The sequence below is a fragment of the Trichosurus vulpecula genome, chromosome 1 (genome assembly GCF_011100635.1).
Source record: "Trichosurus vulpecula isolate mTriVul1 chromosome 1, mTriVul1.pri, whole genome shotgun sequence".
In the NCBI taxonomy this organism is placed as follows: domain Eukaryota; kingdom Metazoa; phylum Chordata; class Mammalia; order Diprotodontia; family Phalangeridae; genus Trichosurus; species Trichosurus vulpecula.
In genome coordinates this window covers 475,932,531-475,952,259 of record NC_050573.1, presented here as the reverse complement: position 1 = coordinate 475,952,259, position 19,729 = coordinate 475,932,531, and the positions used below count along the sequence as shown (strand labels likewise).

The 19,729-nt window shown below is 35.0% G+C and overlaps 1 protein-coding gene across 1 annotated transcript in view; it reads left to right on the top strand.

Annotated features, from left to right (window-relative positions):
- ISOC1 (isochorismatase domain containing 1) overlaps positions 1-18,082 on the top strand; it is a 49,792-nt gene extending 31,710 nt beyond the window's left edge. The window contains exon 5 of the mRNA XM_036742418.1: positions 17,489-18,082. Within this exon, the coding sequence (XP_036598313.1) occupies positions 17,489-17,635 (147 nt within the window). The 3' untranslated portion in view covers positions 17,636-18,082. The remainder of the gene's footprint in view (positions 1-17,488) is intronic.
- The last annotated feature ends 1,647 nt before the right edge of the window (positions 18,083-19,729 follow it).

Here is a 19,729-nt window from a genome sequence, read left to right as displayed (position 1 = left end):
TGGTACTGCTGTTTTGTGAAGATGTATACTGTTAGTGACTTTTGGGATATAGTTCTAGATTGCCTTCTAGCATAACTGGTTCAATTTAGAATTTCTCCACAGTATTTAAATATTCCTTTCCTGTATGCCCTTTTCTTCTTGAAGCTTTTCTTGATGACGTGGTGCCTATGCCTTGGTACTATGAAACAAACTGTGCTTCCCTCCCTAGGTGTTTGCCAAATATCCCTTACTGATCTCTTATAGAATTTTCCCAGGACTTGTCTAGTTTTGTGTTACTGACAGTGGCTCAGCAATCATATATTCCAGTACTTTCATTATCTAGGGATGTCATTTGTCTAGACCAGGGGAACTTGAATTCATTTAAGGCAAATGGATGCTCTACTCTCTCCTTATTTATCTTGGGTATAAAGATACTGTTGGGTAACTTGTCAATAATCATTTTGTGTACTTTCAAGGTAAAGATCATTTCCCTTGTGAGTGTAAATAGAAGCAAAATAATTGAATATTTCTGCTTTCTTTCTGCTATCAGTTGTCATAGTCCCTTCTAGTCTAAGCAAAGATCATAATACACACACACACACACGCACACTACTCTTGTTATTGTCCTTAGCTTCTAACACCAGCATCAGCTTGATCCAAATTTTAGCATTTCTTTACAGGTCTGTGCCACACTCTCATATTCATCCTCTGTTATCTCACCTTGCTTCCATCTTTTATGTATTTCCTTTTAAAATCTATGTTGGTTGATGAGGTACATCCACATTAGTCCCTTCAGACAGTCCCAATTTTTCTCATTGAAATTGTTATGCTTTGTGTCTTCTGAATTTCATTCTTGAAAGTCTTCCATGTCTTCAGGGCTCACTTTCCCTTTAATAGATAAAACGATAAAATCCAAGTCAAAGTCAAATCAACAAACAGTTCTGGGGATACAAAGAAAAGCAAAAATACAGTCCCTTTTTAAAAGGGACTAGCATTCTAATGGGGGACACAACATTTAAGTAGATAGATACAGTATATTATAAGGTAATCCTTAAAAATCTCGGTATAGTAGTAGACTATTAAAGCTACTCTAAAAGGCCTTTCTTGATCCATTGAGCTACTCCTGACTTTCCCTCTCTCATCTATTTCACCCATACTCTGTCTAAAGCCTAAGTTTTAGTAACTTAAAACTGCATCAGAATTTTGTAGGCACCTGGTATACAGAGTAGATGGAAGATACTGAGTGTCATGAGTGAAATTCAACTAAGGTAGACTGAGGCAAATTCTCTCCAAACAAGATAACAGTTTATTAACAGGGCACAAACCTGTTAATAAAAGGGTCAATGGTTGGCTTCAATTTATGCCAAAGATCCCAACATGAAGACTTAACTCACTTTTATAAAGTTAGAACAAAGAACAGAACAGAGTAGATGACATGGGTTGCAAACACCATGACTGGTTGCAAAGCTGAGGCATGGGGAACAATATGATTGGTTGGAAGTTGGGCACCCTCTCCTTCCCTCCTGGGACCAAGAAATATTCATTGTTTTAAATCTACCTGCAAGGTCTGGGATATAGTGGACCAGACATCTTTGAAGGATAGCTTGGCGGTGCACCAAGACTGAACCAGACTCTCTGGTGTCCGTACACATTCCTCAGAGAAAACAGATTTCCTTGAGGCAAGAATAAAAAGGAAAGTTGGATTTCTAAAGAGCTCACAAAAGGCCTGCTGAATTTCTGAATTAAATTAAGGGGAAAAAAAAACATGACTTAGGCAGTTACAGGGCAAAATCAATTAATTGTAAGTAGGGTCAATAAAAGATACAGAGTCAATTTCATCTTCTCAATTTCCTGCTTTGAATAATGAGAAATACACATGGCTCTCACAGTTCACTTGCTAATAAGCTAATCCTATAAGATCTTTAACATAGTCTTGACCAGTAGGGCATATTAACATAAGCTTTTTTGGTGAAAGGTCAGAACAGGCTTTAACATAACAACTAATACAAAATCTAAAAAGAATAAGACAGAGCCACAAGAGTCCATTCACCAAGGGTAGGTAAAAGACTGATTAATCATAACACAGGTCATAGCAAAAATATCTAGAACCATACACTAGTTGTAGAGGGGATTGTCACATATCATCAAGATATACAAGAAAAGTCATAAAACATAGATACTGTGAAACAGTAAGCAAAAGTAATACAATAATGATCATCAACATTACCTAATATCAAGTCTCTTAGTTTCCCAGTAACTCACTCCCAATGTCTTTTTAATCAGCACATTTCATCTTGGATCCCAGATAGTCCTTGTAGTCATTTGGTGTCTGGAAACATCTTTTCTAGGACATTCTGGAATAAGTCTCATACTCAAGGTGGCTCTGAAGGGATTCCTCTTCAGCAGATTTGCTTATTTGGTTCCATATCACTTGCAGAGAGTCTTTTAGTTGTTCTTGCTGAAATTTAGTACAGCCTCTTAAGTTTTGTTTCTCCAATAACTAGCTCATGTGGTGAAAACCAGCTGAAACCTTATGATTTTGATCTTATTAGCAGTAGAGCTTTTATAAAAAGAATATCAAATCAGGAATCCATAATTCACTTGAAATTTAAGAGAATATAAGTTTTACATATCCCTTGCTGTTTCTATCTCTAAACCTTAATCTAAAAGTGATATAGACACTGCCAATAGTAGGCTGAAGGAAGAATATTTACAAACAAACAAAGAATGAGGATCTGACTTGTAAAATGAGCCCTTTTGGTTAAAGATTTAATATTTGCTGAAGTTGACATGTAAGGTATTATCATTTAACTTCCTTTGATATAGGTTAGCAAATTGTAATGTTGATATATTTAGGAAATTCAAATAACATCTGAGTCATCAAGAACTAAACAATTTAAAACCTTTTAAATTAAGTGTTAAAAGAAACTAGAAAGTGTCTGGCTTATGCAGAGGGTGAACAATACAATTTTATATATTTAAAAAACCTGAAATTAATTTCAGAACTTGTTATTAAAATCATGCTCAAGGTATGCATAGCCCATTAGAATCATTTACATATGGCATATATAATCTGACCTTGTTGCTATCTCAAAAAAATTTTTATTCTAATTATTCAAACTAATTTCCATTTTAATTAGAACTCCAATTAATAATTAGAACTTCAATTAATTCCCCCCACCCCAGATGTGGGAGGAGCAGAGATGGATAAGGATCTAATTTTCCTATAAAAACATAGGTAACAACTCTCTTTGTAAGGGGATGACCTCCAGTACAGAAATGAATTTACTTAAAGGTTGCTAATTCACTTCATTTGTAACAAAAATTCAAGCATGGGATGTGTAAATATGCTAAGTAATCAATTCAGATGCATACAGAGAAGAATATATATTTCTAGCAAGCAGTATATGTTTAAATTACTTGTTCTACAGAGAGGTGTCAATCCCAAATCAAATAATAAACCTAAGTAATTTGGATTTTCCTTCAAGGTAACACAAGACAGTCCATAAAGTTCACTCTTCTAAAATAACTGATTGTAGCAAAATCCATATCCTTAAAACAAAATTGAAGATGATTCCGCTTTAAACCACACTAAGGAATAAATTTATATCATGGTCCCAAACCTCTGTATTGTCTAATCATTCCCAAAATATTCTGAGGTGAATTATCTATTTAATAATATAATGTTATTATATTATCCCCGAATTAGGGACCTTATCTTATACAGGAATGTATGACCATTAACAGGCAGATGACAAGCCTAAATATCCCTCTACTAAGTTATTTAGAATATGGAAACCACTTTAGTTTGGTATTGAAAACAGTAAGATCACATATACTTGCTTCACATAACTGTGTATAGGTATTAAAGTATTGCAACAACAAGATTCATTACATTAAAAAAAATTATTACAGCTTTACTATCTCTTTTCAGAGAAATTTGTCACAAAAGTAAGAAGCAGGGAAATGATTATAACAGTATCCATTCTGGCCCTCCAGGTCTGGGCAGAATGGCTCAAAACAGGCGTAATAACATAAAACAGCCTTACTTAGTTCTGTTTGATATCGGGTAAGTTTTGGAATAGCCAACCATTCAGTAAAATTCAGCTTCATTTACAGGGCATCATAGTCACGCTCAGGATTAACCCAGTGGGAAACATTCCTGTTCAAAAAAGAAGTAACACAATGGGAAAACTGAGTAAAGAGGATCTTACCTTCAGCCATGCCATGGTCATCCCCTCAACCCAGGGACAGAAATCTACCTGTAGCTATTCTCAGATTGTCATCCATTTGAGCAGCTTATGGCATTTCCCTCAAATGGTAGATTAATGACTTTAATGATCAACCAAATAATCATACCTGAAATCAGAACTTAGGCTAATATCAGATTACAGTCCCACAAGATTTTACCTTAAACAGCAAGCTTAACTAATCACACTTAGGGCTTGACAAAGTTATTATTACTCTCATGTTGCTATAATAAATTAGCTAGCATTAAAAGGTTACCAGGCCTTCCAAAAATGACTCAATTTTCTTTTTCCCCCCTACTTCTCCAGTTTAAACTCATCCTGGATTAAAATCAGTCATTAGAGGTTAATAAAATAATTACATGCTGTAATCCTACATAGATAATGAATATGTACACTCAAAAAAGAATCCCTCAGAAAACACTGACAGTAATCCCCAATCTAACAGGTATTTATCTCCTAAAGTATTGTGTATCAATCCCTAAAACAAAAATAAATCCCGAAGACTGGAGTCTGTTAAGACCATGTTAGTTCGAAGTGTAACTTAGAAATATAACTTCATAATTTTAATATTCACAAATCGTCACATAAGACACATCGGTACTATAAACAGACTTTTAAATTCTCCATTTACCAAGTAGTGGAGAAGGACTCATTCTTCTAAAGTAAAGTAAAAATTCATAATTGCTTTCACAGGGCTGATAAGATATTATGACCTTGATCAAGCAGATGGTCCCAAGAAATTTGGCAAGTATACAAATAAGGTGATTTCTACAAGATCTTACACAAATGATTCACAGGTCCTTACATTATGACAGTAATTTCTAATGACACAATAATTTCACAATATCTGAATCAAAAGGAAAAACTATATCATCCTCTTAACAGTATTTTTTAAACAATGGTTCCTCAGAATTTACAATACAAGAAAATTTAGAAATAATAACACTCACACCATCATGAATGAGAAACATGAAACAATACTTAATACTAATCAGATGGCACCAATTCAGTCAAATAACATTTCCAAACCATATACAAAAAATTATCCACCTTTATCATTTTGCACCAATCACATTTAAAACCCACTAGAGAGTCATCCAGTACAAATTTCATTCAGAGAAATAACAGTAATTAACAAGCATATAGTGGTTGCCATATGCCTGGTCTTATGTTGAACACTTCTTAATCAGTAACCATGTTTTTGATTCTCACAAGAACCGTGAGAGCTAGGTGCTATCATTTTTTTTAACTTTTTAGTCTAAAGCCGTGCGACCGTTGTTGTAAAAACATTCTTTCAGCCTATGGTTATGTGATATAGAACAGCTGGGGGAGGTTCGATTGTGGTTTGGGGCTTGCAGGGGTATAGTTGGTACTAGGAACAGGTGGCCAGGAATAGGAAGACCACAGAGGGATATAACCCCCTGGGGAGTGGGGTGAAGATAATGGTTTAAATTCTCCCTTAAATTCTCTCTGTGTCTCTGTCTCTGTTTCTCTGTCTCCTTTTTCTCTCATGCTTCTAAGTTCATCTGTACCCTTCTCATGCCATTTAGGGCAGAAAATTAAGTAATTTTTGGCAAGGATTACAAAACAGTGCTTTCTGCATCACATGGTCTAAATAGATCTAGCCCCAAATTCCACCTAGCACTTCTACATAATCTAATATAAAAATGGCTAGGAGTGTCATTTTCTTTTTAACACATTGTTCAAAATCTACTCCAATTAATAGCCAAACCCAAATGGGCGGGGGGGGGGGGGGAGCAGGCGGAAGCTTCATATTATTTACAGCAAAATTTCCAGTTGCAAGACACATGCCAATTTGAAAATTTCTTTCTTAAGCGATTAGTACTTAACTTTAATTTGTAAAACTCTCAAGTATCTAATTAGAAGGCCTAATCAGACTTATTTATTTTTTGGTTGTTCCCTAATTTATACAGACTTCTTTTTGGAAATCAGGAGTTACTAGTAAGTAGGTAGTTTTGAAGTGCTAGCTCTATTTACAATGTAAGCTTCAGCCTATTTTTTTTTTTTTTTTACACTTCGAAATTTCCCTGATAACTACTTCCAAGTCAGCTTCTTTCTAATCTGGTAAATAACCTTCCCTTCTTAGTTGTAAAACAATAAATATGTGTGGCCTCGAGGCTAAAGGTTCCCCACCCCGGATCTAGGGTGTTTCCTTATTGATTCTAATTTGAGGCTTCAGTGATCAACCTTCTGCCTAAACCAGTTAAACAGATGTTTGATACCTAAATGCCACTGACAGACCAAATCGCCTAAAAGTGTTGCTGTCCTCAGTCTGGTCACTGGATGTCACTCAATGATGCTAGCTCACACTCCCCAGACTGATCAGGCCTTGGAGAGGAAATGTTCATCAGAAATCAATTTAATTCTTAATTTCTTTTTTACTTCATTCATATGAGTCTTATCAGGATTTTCTGAAATCTACCTGCTCATCATTTCTTATATTGCATAATAGTACTCCATTATATTCATATACCACAACTTGTTCAGCCATTCCCCAATTGATTGGTATCCCCTCAATTTCCAATTCTTTGTCACCACATAAAGAGCTGCTATAAATATTTTTGTACAAGTAAATCATTTTCCCTTTTTAAAAATCTCTTTAGGATACAGACCCAGTACTGGTATTGCTAGATCAAAGGGTATGCACAGTTTGATTGCCCTTTGGGTATAGTTCCAGATTGCTCTCCAGAATGGTTGGATCAGTTCACAACTCCATAAACAATGCATTAGTGTCCCAATTTTCCACATCTCCAATGTGTTCATTTTCCTTTTCTGTCATATTAGCCAATTTGATAGGTATGAAGTGGTACCTTAACTTGCATTTCTCTTAATCAATAGTGATTTAGAGCATTTTTTCAGATGATTGTAGATAGCTTTACTTTCTTCATCTGAAAACTGCCTGTTCATATCCTTTGACCATTTACCAATTGGAGGATAACTTGTATTCTTATAAATTTGACTCAGTTCCATATATATTTGGGAAGTGAGATCTTTATCAAAGAAACTTGTAAAAAAATTCCCCCAGTTTCCTATTTTCCTTATATTCTAGGCTGCATTGGTTTTGTTTGTGCAAGTACTTTTTAGGTTGATGTAATCAAAATTATCCATTTTGCATCCCGAAATTCTATCTCTTATTTGATCACAAATTCTTTCCTTATCCATAGCTATGAAAGGTAAATTTTTCCATGCTCCCCTAATTTCCTTATGATAATACCCTTTATGTCTAAGTCATAACCCCATTTTGATCTTATCTTGGTATAGGGTGTGAGATGCTGGTCTATACCAAGTTTCTGCCAAACTGATTTCCAGTTTTCCCAGTAGTTTTTGTCAGATAGTAAGTTCTTGTCTCAAAAGCTTGGATCTTTGGTTTTATCAATCTATATCATGTACCTAATCTATTTCACTGATCTGCCAGTCTATTTCTTATCCACTGCCAGATTGTTTTGATGATTACTGCTTTGTAATATAGTTTGAGATCTGGTATGGCTAACCACCTTCACATTTTAAAAAATATTCTTGTCCTTTTATTCTTCTAGATGAATTTTGGTATTATTTCTTCTAGCTCTATGAAATGATTTTTTGGTGGTTTGATTGGTATGGCACTGAATTAAGTGTGTTAATTTAGGTAGAATTTTCATTTTATTGGCTTGGCTTACTCATGAGAAATTAATATTTTCCACTTGTTTAGATCTGACTTTATTTGTGTGAAAAGTGTTTTATAATTGTGTTCATATAATTCCTGGATTTCTCTTGGCAGGTAGAGAAAGTAGTTTATGTTGTCTGTACTTATTTTAAGTGGAATTTCTCTTTCTATCTTTGGCTGCTGGACTTTGTGGGTACTATATAGAAATGCTGATGATTTGTCTATATCTAGCAATTTTGCTTAAGTTGTTAATCATTTCAACTAATTTTTTAGTATACCATCATATTATCTGCAGAGAATGATAAAATAATTCCTGTTCTAATTCCTTCAATTTCTTTTTCTTCTCTTATGATATAGCTAGCATTTCTAATGCAACATTGAATAATAGTGGTGATAATGGCTATCCTTGTATACCATCATATCATCTGCAGAGAGTGATAAAATAGTTCCTGTCCTGTTCTAATTCCTTCAATTTCTTTTTCTTCTCTTACTGATATAGCTAGCATTTCTAATGCAACATTGAATAATAGTGGTGATAATGGCTATCCTTGTATACCATCATATCATCTGCAGAGAGTGATAAAATAGTTCCTGTCCTGTTCTAATTCCTTCAATTTCTTTTTCTTCTCTTACTGATATAGCTAGCATTTCTAATGCAACATTGAATAATAGTAGCAATAATGGTTATCCTTGTTTCACTCTTGATCTCCTCTAGCTTAACCTTATTACAGATCATGCTTACTCTTGGTTTTAGGTAGATACTACTTATCATTTTAAGCAAAGCTCCACTTATTCCTATGCTTCCTAATGTTTTTAATAGGAATGAGTGGTGTAGTCTGTCAAAAGTTTTAGAAAATGCATTTATTGAGATAATTATATGGTTTTGGGGGGGGGTTATTATTGATACAGTCAGTTATGATGATATTTTTCCTATTAGTAGACCAATCCTATTTTCCTGGTATAAATCCCACCTGCTCATAGTGTATGATCTTTATGATATATTGCTGTAATCGCCTTGCTAATATTTTATTTAAAATTTGTTCATCAATATTCATCAAGGAAATTGATCTATAGTTTTCCTTCTCTGTTTTTGCTCTTCCTGATTTAGGTATCAGTATTATATCTGTGTCATAAAAGGAATTTGGTAGGATTTCTTCTTTGCTTATTTTGGAAATAGTTTACATAATTTTAGAATTAGTTGTTCTTTAAATGTTTGGCAGAATTCACTTGTGAATCCATCTGGTCCTGGGAGTTTTTTCTTAGAGCAATTTGGAACTGTGCCCAAAGGACTATAAAACTGTGTCTACCCCTTGATCTAGCAATACCACTATTAGGACTGTATCTTAAAGAGATCAAAAAAGAGGAAAAGGACCTACATGTACAAAAATATTTATAGCAGTTCTTTTTATGGTGGCAAAATATTGGAAATTCAAAGGACACCCATCAATTGGGGAATGGCTGAACAAGTTGTGGCATATGATTATGATAGAGTACTATTATGCTGTAACAATTGAGGAGGGGGATGGTTTCATAAAAACCTGAAAAGACTTACATGAATTGATACAAAACAAAGTGAGCAGAAGCAGGTAATCATTGTACACAATACCAGCCATATTATACAATAATCAATTGCGAATGATTTAGCTATTTGACCAACACAATGATCTAGGACAGTTGCTAATGACTTGTGATAAAAAATGCTATGTACCTCCAGAGAAAGAACTGATGGAGTTTGAGTGCAGCCTGAAGCATGATTTTTTTACTTTCTTTACTTTTCTTGCTTTTTTTTTTTTTGCAACAATGCTAATATGGAAATGTTTTGCATGATTTCATATATAGTTGATATCATGTTTCTTGCCTTCTCAAAGATGTGGTGGGGGGGGAGAATTCAGAATTTAAAAAAAATGTTAATAAATGTTAAAAATAAGGAAAAATTTAAGTGATATAAAAGCAAAATATATTAAAATTATTTAAAGATAGAAAACAATAAACTTTTAAAATATTTTTTAATTAAAATAAAAGAAAATTCTATCTGAACTGCAGCCCCTAAGAAATCCTGGTTTCTCCTTCCATTCTGCTTTTTCCACTTTTAATGGCTTTAGGCTTGGCCTTAGCTTGCTACATTCTGCCTTTCAGTTAGGATAATGAGAGCCTATCCTGCGAGTGAGTCAACTCATCCTTTGTAATGTAGGATCCAGACCTCCATTTGAGATAGAGGCACTATTCATAAAATTAATTTTGGGGCTGAATTCTAAGCCAAATCATTGTAAGCAAACTATAGAATTTACTACTACTATCACTATCACCACCACTCCCATCACTACCACTAGTGCCGCTACCAATACTACTCCCCAGAGAATCCATGGATCCAGTGTCCTAAATAACTTTATCTAATGCTAGTTTTCTCTTAACCCTCATTCTGGATCTTGGGGAAGATACTTTTTGGTTCCTTCTATCAGTGTAAGCTGGTAGATTATGTTAGGAGCATAATCATCTATTCAAGCATAGCTGCCTATTGCAGCACATATCCCTTCTTCCTTTGTCAGTATAAAGGGGTAAATGCTTCTTCAGAGTTGTGTGGGGTGAAAGACCCTCACCAATTAAAAAAAATTATTTTTTAATAAGGAGCCATCTCAGAGTGGGAACAGAAATAAATTTTATTCAGTTCTCATGAGAAAAGGCCGTCGTCTGCCAGGACGGGACTAGCAGAAGGAGGTGGAGTACAGAAGGCAAGCAGGGAATTATATACCCTTGTACAAACAATTCTAAGAAATCCCACCCCCAAAGGGTGGACCCCCATTCCTATTGGCAGGGTCAAATGGCCTCATAATCTAGCAAGGAATAAGGAAATAAGTTTTTACCCAATACAAGTACAGAAACTGCAGAATTACCTTATGGGGGAAATAGGCGAGGGGAGGGGGAGAGAGGAATACCATCTGATTTCCCCGAAATCATGATTTACAGGAACATGAAACTTAGGCTGAGGTGACATCTATAAATCTAAAGAAGGAGAATGGGGGAAAGGGGTGGAGAAAATCCTCTTTTCTCTCTCATGGTAAAGAAAGGTCACAGTGACCCTATTCTTATTTTGTAAATCTTTAAACCAGAACTAGAAGAACAAAAACTTCAGGGGAGAAAGACATTCCTAAAGGCTAAATAATCAGATTCCCACAGACTCAAATTTGTCTCATTTCCCTTTTCTCTAAATATTGAAAACATTTTAGATATATATATATATATATATCTATTTAGATATATATATATATATATATATATAGATATAAATATATATATATATATATATATATATATATATATATATATATATATTTAGATATATATATATATTCCCTGTGAAGTCTTCACACTTTATTCTCTCACTACCTCACGGAGTGATGGGGGAGAGAGGAATACCATCTGATTTCCCCGAAATCATGATTTACAGGAACATGAAACTTAGGCTGAGGTGACATCTATAAATCTAAAGAAGGAGAATGGGGGAAAGGGGTGGAGAAAATCCTCTTTTCTCTCTCATGGTAAAGAAAGGTCACAGTGACCCTATTCTTATTTTGTAAATCTTTAAACCAGAACTAGAAGAACAAAAACTTCAGGGGAGAAAGACATTCCTAAAGGCTAAATAATCAGATTCCCACAGACTCAAATTTGTCTCATTTCCCTTTTCTCTAAATATTGAAAACATTTTAGATATATATATATATATATATATATATATATATCTATTTAGATATATATATATATATCTATATATATATATAGATATAAATATATATATATATATTTAGATATATATATATATTTAGATATATATATATATATATATAAATATATATATATATATATTTAGATATATATATATATTCCCTGTGAAGTCTTCACACTTTATTCTCTCACTACCTCACGGAGTGATGAATTGATTTTGCTTGACCTGATCCATTTGCAGTTGTACTGCAGAAAGTCTTGTTTATGAATGTCTCCAAAGTCATGGTCAAATTCATAATATTTAATATAATTGATTGCTACATATCTGGTGGTGTAGGGAGAGGAGTAGTAATTGGCTTTCAGAGTCTACGGGTTAATAGTTGTGGAATCTTACTACATTTTCTACATGTTGTGTAAAATCCATATCCTAGGAGCACTTCCTTCCCCAGTTATATGCAACTCTAGGTGACCTACCCTACTAATCTCAGTCTACTATTTAAAAAAGTTGGCTGTTAAACAAAAGATATATTTGAAACATTCCTAGAAAGAAAACTAATTCTGAATGTATTAGTTGCTTTTTAAACACCTGAGAATTGAAATGTAAGAATAAACAAACACAGCAACCCGAAACAACTCTAAAGTAACAACAGAGATACCACAAAGAGATTTCTTTCTAAATAAGACAGTGGAGACAATGGAGAAAGCAGAAGTCAATTAGAAGTGAAGGTGGAAAAACAGGTCTGAAACATCAAAGACTAAACTGTCACAATACTCTGCCTATAACTGAAGAAAAGTGGTTTTTTTTTTTTTTTGTAGACTAAATTATGGAATAGGAGGTTGCATAAGGGAAGTGAAGGAAGATTGTGGGAAATATGTAATATTCCCTAATCACATCAAAGGCTAAAAGTGAAAGGAAGTAAAATCTTGTAGTCACTCTTCAAGGAGAGAACGTACAGGAGAAAGGATAGTGGGACAAAGGGAGAATTTAAAAGAGGGGGAAAGAAAGCGAGAAATATTGTACCAATTACAAATGTTCTCATAGGAGAAGGGATATAAGAGAATTTTATTAAGGGAGATTGGAACCTTACAACAGATGTAATCTGCAGGGAGTTGGTGCTTAGAGAGATTACCTATGCTCTCTCAGGAGAAAAGGTATCAGAGTTCTTGGGGGCAACTAATATCCAGAAGAGCTGAAGGACATGGTCCCATGGAGGAGACTTCAAAAAAAATGGGGAAAAAATTTACAATGGAGAAGGCAAATGTTAATGATGAATTGCAGTCAGGGACATAGAAAGATTGCTACTATGGAGCAGTATCCTCTCTATCACCTATATGAATTAAGTTTTCTAAGAGTGAGCCATAAACAGAAAAAAAAGAGAGGCTAGTGTGCAAGATCTACAAGACAATAAACATAGAAGGTATTTAGAAGGAACCCCAAAGTGATACTATAGAAACTTTAATTCAATAAGGACTACAGAAGTTAAAGAAGGAATCAGTGAATTTGAAAAGTCTAGAATTGACAGAAAGGGAAGTTATATAGAATGAATGAAAAAATCCTTTTCAGACAAAGACGCAGAAAGTGAAATTTTAAAAGCTAACAGACAAAATGATATGAAGATGATGAGAGAAGGGGGATTTTACTTGACTGCTTAACTGAGGAACAAAGAGAGGGAGAATTACATATAAACAAAAAAAGAACTAAATAAGAAAAATTCAAAAAATAAGGAATTGGTGGGAGAAGACTTGAGGGTAATGGAACATGGGCAGGTCAGAATAGAGTTGCCCAAAAATAGATGAAGAAGGGAAAAGAAGAAATGAAGGAAGGAAGCAAAGAAGGAAGGGAAAAAAGCATTTAAGTGCCTACTATATGCTAAGCACTGTGGTAAGGGGTTTGCACATATTTCATTTGATCCTCAATGATCCCATGAAGTAGGTGCTGTATTTCTATTTTACAGTTGAGAAAACTAAGACAGAGGTTACATGACTTGCCCAGGGTCATATATCTAGTGTCTTAGACAATATTTGTACTCAGGCCCAAATGCTCTTTCCACTATGCCACCTAACTAAAATAACTGAAGAGACATAATATCCTTTGGAACAAAAAAAACCAATATTAGAACTTGAGAAAAATATAAACTTAATCCTTACCATTTTAAATATGATTAGATTAAATGGTCCAATAAAATGCAAAAGAGTGACAGGTTAAGAAAACAAAACCCCATAATCTACAAGAAACACATATTTTTTTAAAGACACAGAATTTAAAAAGGAATTGGAAAAAATTTTCTATGCATCAAGTTAATCCAAAAAAAAAAAACCAGGAGTAGTAGTCATGATATCAGACAAAACAAAAATATTTATAAAAAGGGATCAACGTAAAACGTAAACATAAAAAGAGATTAACAAGGAAACTACATTGTACTGAAAGGAATCATAGAAAAGAAGTTATTATCATCATTCAGCTTATATGCTCCAAATACTTAGCATCTGTATTCATATAGGAAATATTAACTAAATGACAAGAAGGCATAGGTACTAAGAAGATTTCAGTGTCCCTAAGTTTTAGATAAGTCTGACAGAAAGGTAAACAAAAGAGAAAATATAGAACTGAACAAATTGCTGGGGAAACTAGAGTTAGATTTCTGGTACCTTCTAGATGGTACTACTAAAGAATAAATATTTCTGAGCATTAAATGGAACTTTTACAAAAAATGACCATGTATTAGGTCACAGAAATGTTGCAAATAAATATAAAAAGTTAAAAAAATAGTAAATGCATCCTTTATAGACTATCATAACACCATAAAATATTTAATTGGTTGATGGATTACAAAGGACACAGACTCAAATAGAGACTTAACAGTGAAATTCCAAATAACGAGTGGGTCTTTCATGAGTGAAATGTAACAGAAAGGTACACTGAGTTATTTCTCCAGGCAAGATATCATTTATTAACAGGGGCATCCCACCTGATAATAAAGGATAGATAGAATGGTCCTGTGAACTGGTCTCAGGCCATGGAAGAGCTCAAAAAGGAGTTGGAAAAGCAAGTTAGAGAAGTAGAGGAAAAATTGGGAAGAGAAATGAGAATGATGTGAGAAAACCATGAAAAACAAGTCAATGACTTGTTAAAGGAGACCCCAAAAAATACTGAAGAAAACAACACCTTAAAAAATAGACTAACTCAAATGGCAAAAGAGCTCCAAAAAGCCAATGAGGAGAAGAATGCCTTGAAAGGCAGAATTAGCCAAATGGAAAAGGAGGTCCAAAAGACCACTGCAGAAAATACCACCTTAAACATTAGATTGGAGCAAGATAGAATGGTCCTGCCTCTGGCCAAAAGACCCTGAATTGAGAGTGCAATACATTTTCATCAGCATAGAACAAACAACAGAACAAAAATCATGTAACTGGCCCAGCATTACAGAGACGAGAGATTATGATTGTTTACATCAAAGAAAGTGGGCATTCCGCCAGTGGGGATGATAGCCACCTCTCTATCTTTAAGCAATGTTTTTGTGAATTTTATATGTCCTAGCTGCATCTTGAGGTTACTGATAAAGGCAGATTTACTTGCAACTGGGGAATTGGCTAAGACCACCTTAATTGTTAAAGATAGGATGAGGTCAGACAGTCCTGTTTTCTAAAGGATACCCCACAAACCTTGCAGGAAATTTTGAGATAATGTTTTATGAAAGTACTGAGAACAGAGTTTTTCTTTAACTGACAGTCATTGTGGGAAAGCTTAACTTTTGGCATCTAACTTCAGATAAGGAGAGTTTAGCACACATAATCTCTCAGAGAAGAGAAATATGATCACAGAATAAAATCATAGAGTAAAATCAAATATATAATACAGAATCAAGAATTCTCTCAAATCAAAGAATAAATCTTGGAAATAATAATTATATGAAAGAAAATTAAGATGGAATAACATAACAGAATTTCTGGGATGTAACTAAATCTCTTCTTAAAATAGCATACCCACTGACTTCAAAACTACAAACAGAAAGAAAAACCACACACACAAAATCAGTTGTGTTTGTTACAAAATTATAAAGAACAAGTATGGCTTGAAAGAAGAGATATGAGAAGATGCTCCCATTTAGTAGAGTTGAAAAATCTACAAGTATTGTACATTGCACACATTTTCAGAATTTTTCAGTGTATGATCAATTATGTTGATTTTTTTTACTCATTTCTTTTTTTATCTTTCAAAAAGATGACTGTCTTAGAGTGGGAGGAGGATTAATAAGAGAAACTAAAGTGATGTTTAAAAAACAAAGTAGATTAATAAAAATTCTTTTTTTATAAAGAAAGAAAAAGAAAAAAATGGAATCGAATAACTCTTCTGAAAGACTTGGAGCATCAGCTTGAGTTTCCCCTAAGACTGAAGACATTAGTCTCAAGTTTTAGAGGACTAAGAAGTTTTTCTGTTACTATAGCTTCCCTTCCTCCACCTCTTTTTTTCTTTCATGCACTGAAATTCTCAGGTTTAGAAGTATACCTTGGTTTATCCCAATATTATTATTATTATTTTTCCATCATCACCACCCATAGCATTTTGCCACTGGGTGCTATGGGCCGGTGTTAGGCAGGGTGTTGAAACCCTGCTTTGTTCTTGAAGTAAGAAATAATATCTGCTATTTTGACCTCCTAATTTGCAAGGAAGCTCAAGAAGCTGTCCTAAACTTAGATATCCACATGGCACAAATAAGTGGCCTAGCACAAACAAGTGTGTAAAAAATAATTGTTTTATCTCACTTCTAAAGATGCAAGTACTGAATAGAGAGGAAGGATATATGTTGCTAGTTTTGATTCTTTTGGGTTTAGCAGCAAGACCTCCCCTTGTCTTTCTCACCCCCATGAAATGGCCCTTGAAACAGTGCCTGATGGCACAGACCTTCAGAGTATGAGAGAACCATGGGGTCTACAAAGGCACTTGGCCTTCTGTGCTAGGTGATTTTCTATGTCTTAGGTTGAGAGTTAAGGTGAGGATACCAAATACCACAGGCCGCTAGGTGGAGCAGTGGGTAGAGGGCCCAGCCTGACTTATATTCCTGAGCCCAAATCTGGCCTTAGACACTTCCTACCTGTGTGACCCTGGGTAAGTCACTTGACCCTGTTTGCCTCACTTTCCTCATCTGTAAAATGAGCTGGAGTAGGAAATGGCAGACCTCTCCAATATTTTTGCCAAGAAAATCCCACAAGCGTCACAAAGACTCCAATGCAACTAAAGCTACTGAACACCACCACCACTACCAGATACCACATATCCAGGGGAAATCCTTAGTTATGCATAAAACAAAGAAGTCTTTGTATAGGGAGAGAGGATTACTGTCTACCATCATTTCCTGACTTCCAATTGCTGGCAATCCTATCTGCTCTATATGCTAGGGACTTCTAGAAAATTAAATCTGCACCACAACTGAGAAACTTCCCACTTAAAGTCCTGGCTTCTCCCTCCAGCCTGCTTCTTGCCCTTTTTAGTGTGTACAGACCTGACCCTAGCCTGCCACAAGGTCTACAGGGAGTGTTCTCTATTTCATGCTCTTTAATTTTGCTTCATTATGTTGCTGTAGAGATTTAGCTCATGTCTCACTTGTACACCATTTCTTACACTATCCAACTCCTCCCAAAGGATCTACCACATAATAGCAAGTCTACTGCCAAGCATCTGTTTAACTTCAGGTCTGTCTTAGGAGTGGAGCAGGGATAGGGTCAGTTCTTCCCATCATTGAATTTTAAGTTTAGTGCTTAGAAGCCTTGGCCTCCATATAGAAATGTACTCAAGTATTATAACCTGATACGCATTTGCTTTTTGGAAACAATTTTGTTTCTTATACTGATTTTATTTATTTGGTTTCTTTTTTAGCGTCTTGCTCGTACTGGAATAATAGTTACTACAAGTGAGGCGGTGCTGTTACAGCTGGTAGCCGACAAAGACCATCCAAAATTCAAGGAAATACAGAACCTAATTAAAGCAAGTGCCCCAGAATCTGGTCTGCTTTCCAAAGTGTAGGATTTTAAAGGATTCGTTATTAATCCACCCTAGATAAGAACAAAATCATAAACGTAGATGTACTGTCTTCTCACGTGTACTGCAACTGAAATGTTAAAAACTGACTACTTTTTTCTCTTGTCTTCACAAAATTGACTTTATTAGTCTATTTGGGTACCAGAATTTGGTCACCAAAATCAAGGGTTTTCGGTGTTTGTTATTTATTTCTTTCCTTCATTTCATCATTATTCCTTCTTTTTAAAATACTATACTTGGCCCTATTTGTTGTAACAGCTCTTGAAAGTTCATACTTCTGTGAAATTTCTCAACTGGTCACTTGTTCATAATAAAAAGTACCTGTGAGTGGTTTCACTTCTGACATTAACATAAGATTTATATATCAATGTTATATGGATTCCATGCTTTCTCACAATGTAAACTGATTAAATGAAAACTATTTTAAAAGAATTTCAAAAACATTGTGAGTTTTTTTCAATTAAAAGCATTTTTTATTTATTCTTTGAGTAGAAGCAAATTCTCAAGTTATGATATATTAATTATTTTGGGTAACAGAAGCTGGTCTTATTTATCAATACTCACCACTGCCTTTTTACCTCTGAGCCGAGAATTATCAAACACCAATACTCTTCTCTCTTTGACCTTTATTGTATTTTCTTTCCCTTGATAGCTTCTGTGGCTCTACTTTATCTTTTCCTGGAGGACAAGCAACTTCTTCCTCATCAGGGCATCTAACTCCCTTTTCGACATGAAGAGTCTCAGTTTTTCTTTTGACAACTTTTCCTTCCTCACCTACTCTGCCAACATTCCCCTACTTTACAATTTCTTAACAAAGGCTAATTTTTTCCTTTACCACTTTTCTCCCTCACTGAAGCCCCATTTCCATTTTACAAGGAATACTGTATTGTCCCTGATAACTGGAAGCATGGAGAGGAAAATTCTTCATTTGGGCTTTACCCTGATTAAAAAGCAAAACTCAAGACAAAGAGAATTAAAAGGAGTTTCATCGAAGTAGCAACATGTTGACAAGCTGATCACTAGAGATCATGTATAGCTTCAAAGTGGGCCCAGCTTTTATTGGTTAGTTCAAATCTTGGCAAAGGAGGTTGGGCCCTTGCATCTCAGTTCCTCCCCAATGTAGTAGGCACCTGACAATTTACAGGTAGGTGTGTGACAAAGAACAGGTAATGCAAAAAGCTGCAGACTTGGTATCACCTTCCCCAAACAGAGTCTCTCCCAACACTGATTGACAAGCAGGTCTGGGAACACTGGGTCGCTGAGTCAACATAACTTTCAATAATAGTAACTTGTTAAGGAGGATAAGAATAGAGGAATGGAGTATCTCCCAATTTATTTGAGGTTGGTTAACATATGGAGGATCTTATGATGCAAAGTCTATGGGATCATTTGGTCCTGATGGATACTTACCCATGAAAAACTGAAAGAATGGCCTTTATTAAGCACTTGTTCAGTAATGTCCAACTCTTCATGACCATTTGGGTGGGATTTTCTTGGCAAAGATACTGGAGTGGTTTGCCATTTTCTTCTGTAGCTCATTTTATAGAGAAGAAAACTGAGGCAAACTGAGTTAAATGATTTGTTCAGGATCACACAGCTGGTAATTGTCTGAGGCACTCACTATGTGCCAAACATTTCAGGGATACAAACTCAAAAGCAAGGCAGTCCTTTCCCTCAAGGAGTTTATATTCTAGTAGGAGGACATAGCACATATAAGAGTGGGGACCAAGGCAAGTCAACATTTATTAAGCATTTACTTTGTGCCAGCCATTGTGCTAAACACTGTGAATACAAACTCAAGCAGAAAAAGGCTCTGTTCTTAAAGAACTTACATGGTAAAGAAAGTACAGAGAGTCAGGAATACATTCTGGAAAAGAATGAAGTGGCTGAACTGGGCATTTTCCTCAAAATGGAGTTTCTGGGAGGAATCAACCAACCAGAGGAAACCACTACAGGGGTGGAGAGTGTGAGTAGTCCAGGGGTAGAGTGAACTTTCAAGGTGAGGGGGTTTCTGTGGAAGAGAAAAGTAAGTCCACAGAGTCAGTAGCTAGTAGAAAAATGAAGGGAAGGGTATTTTGG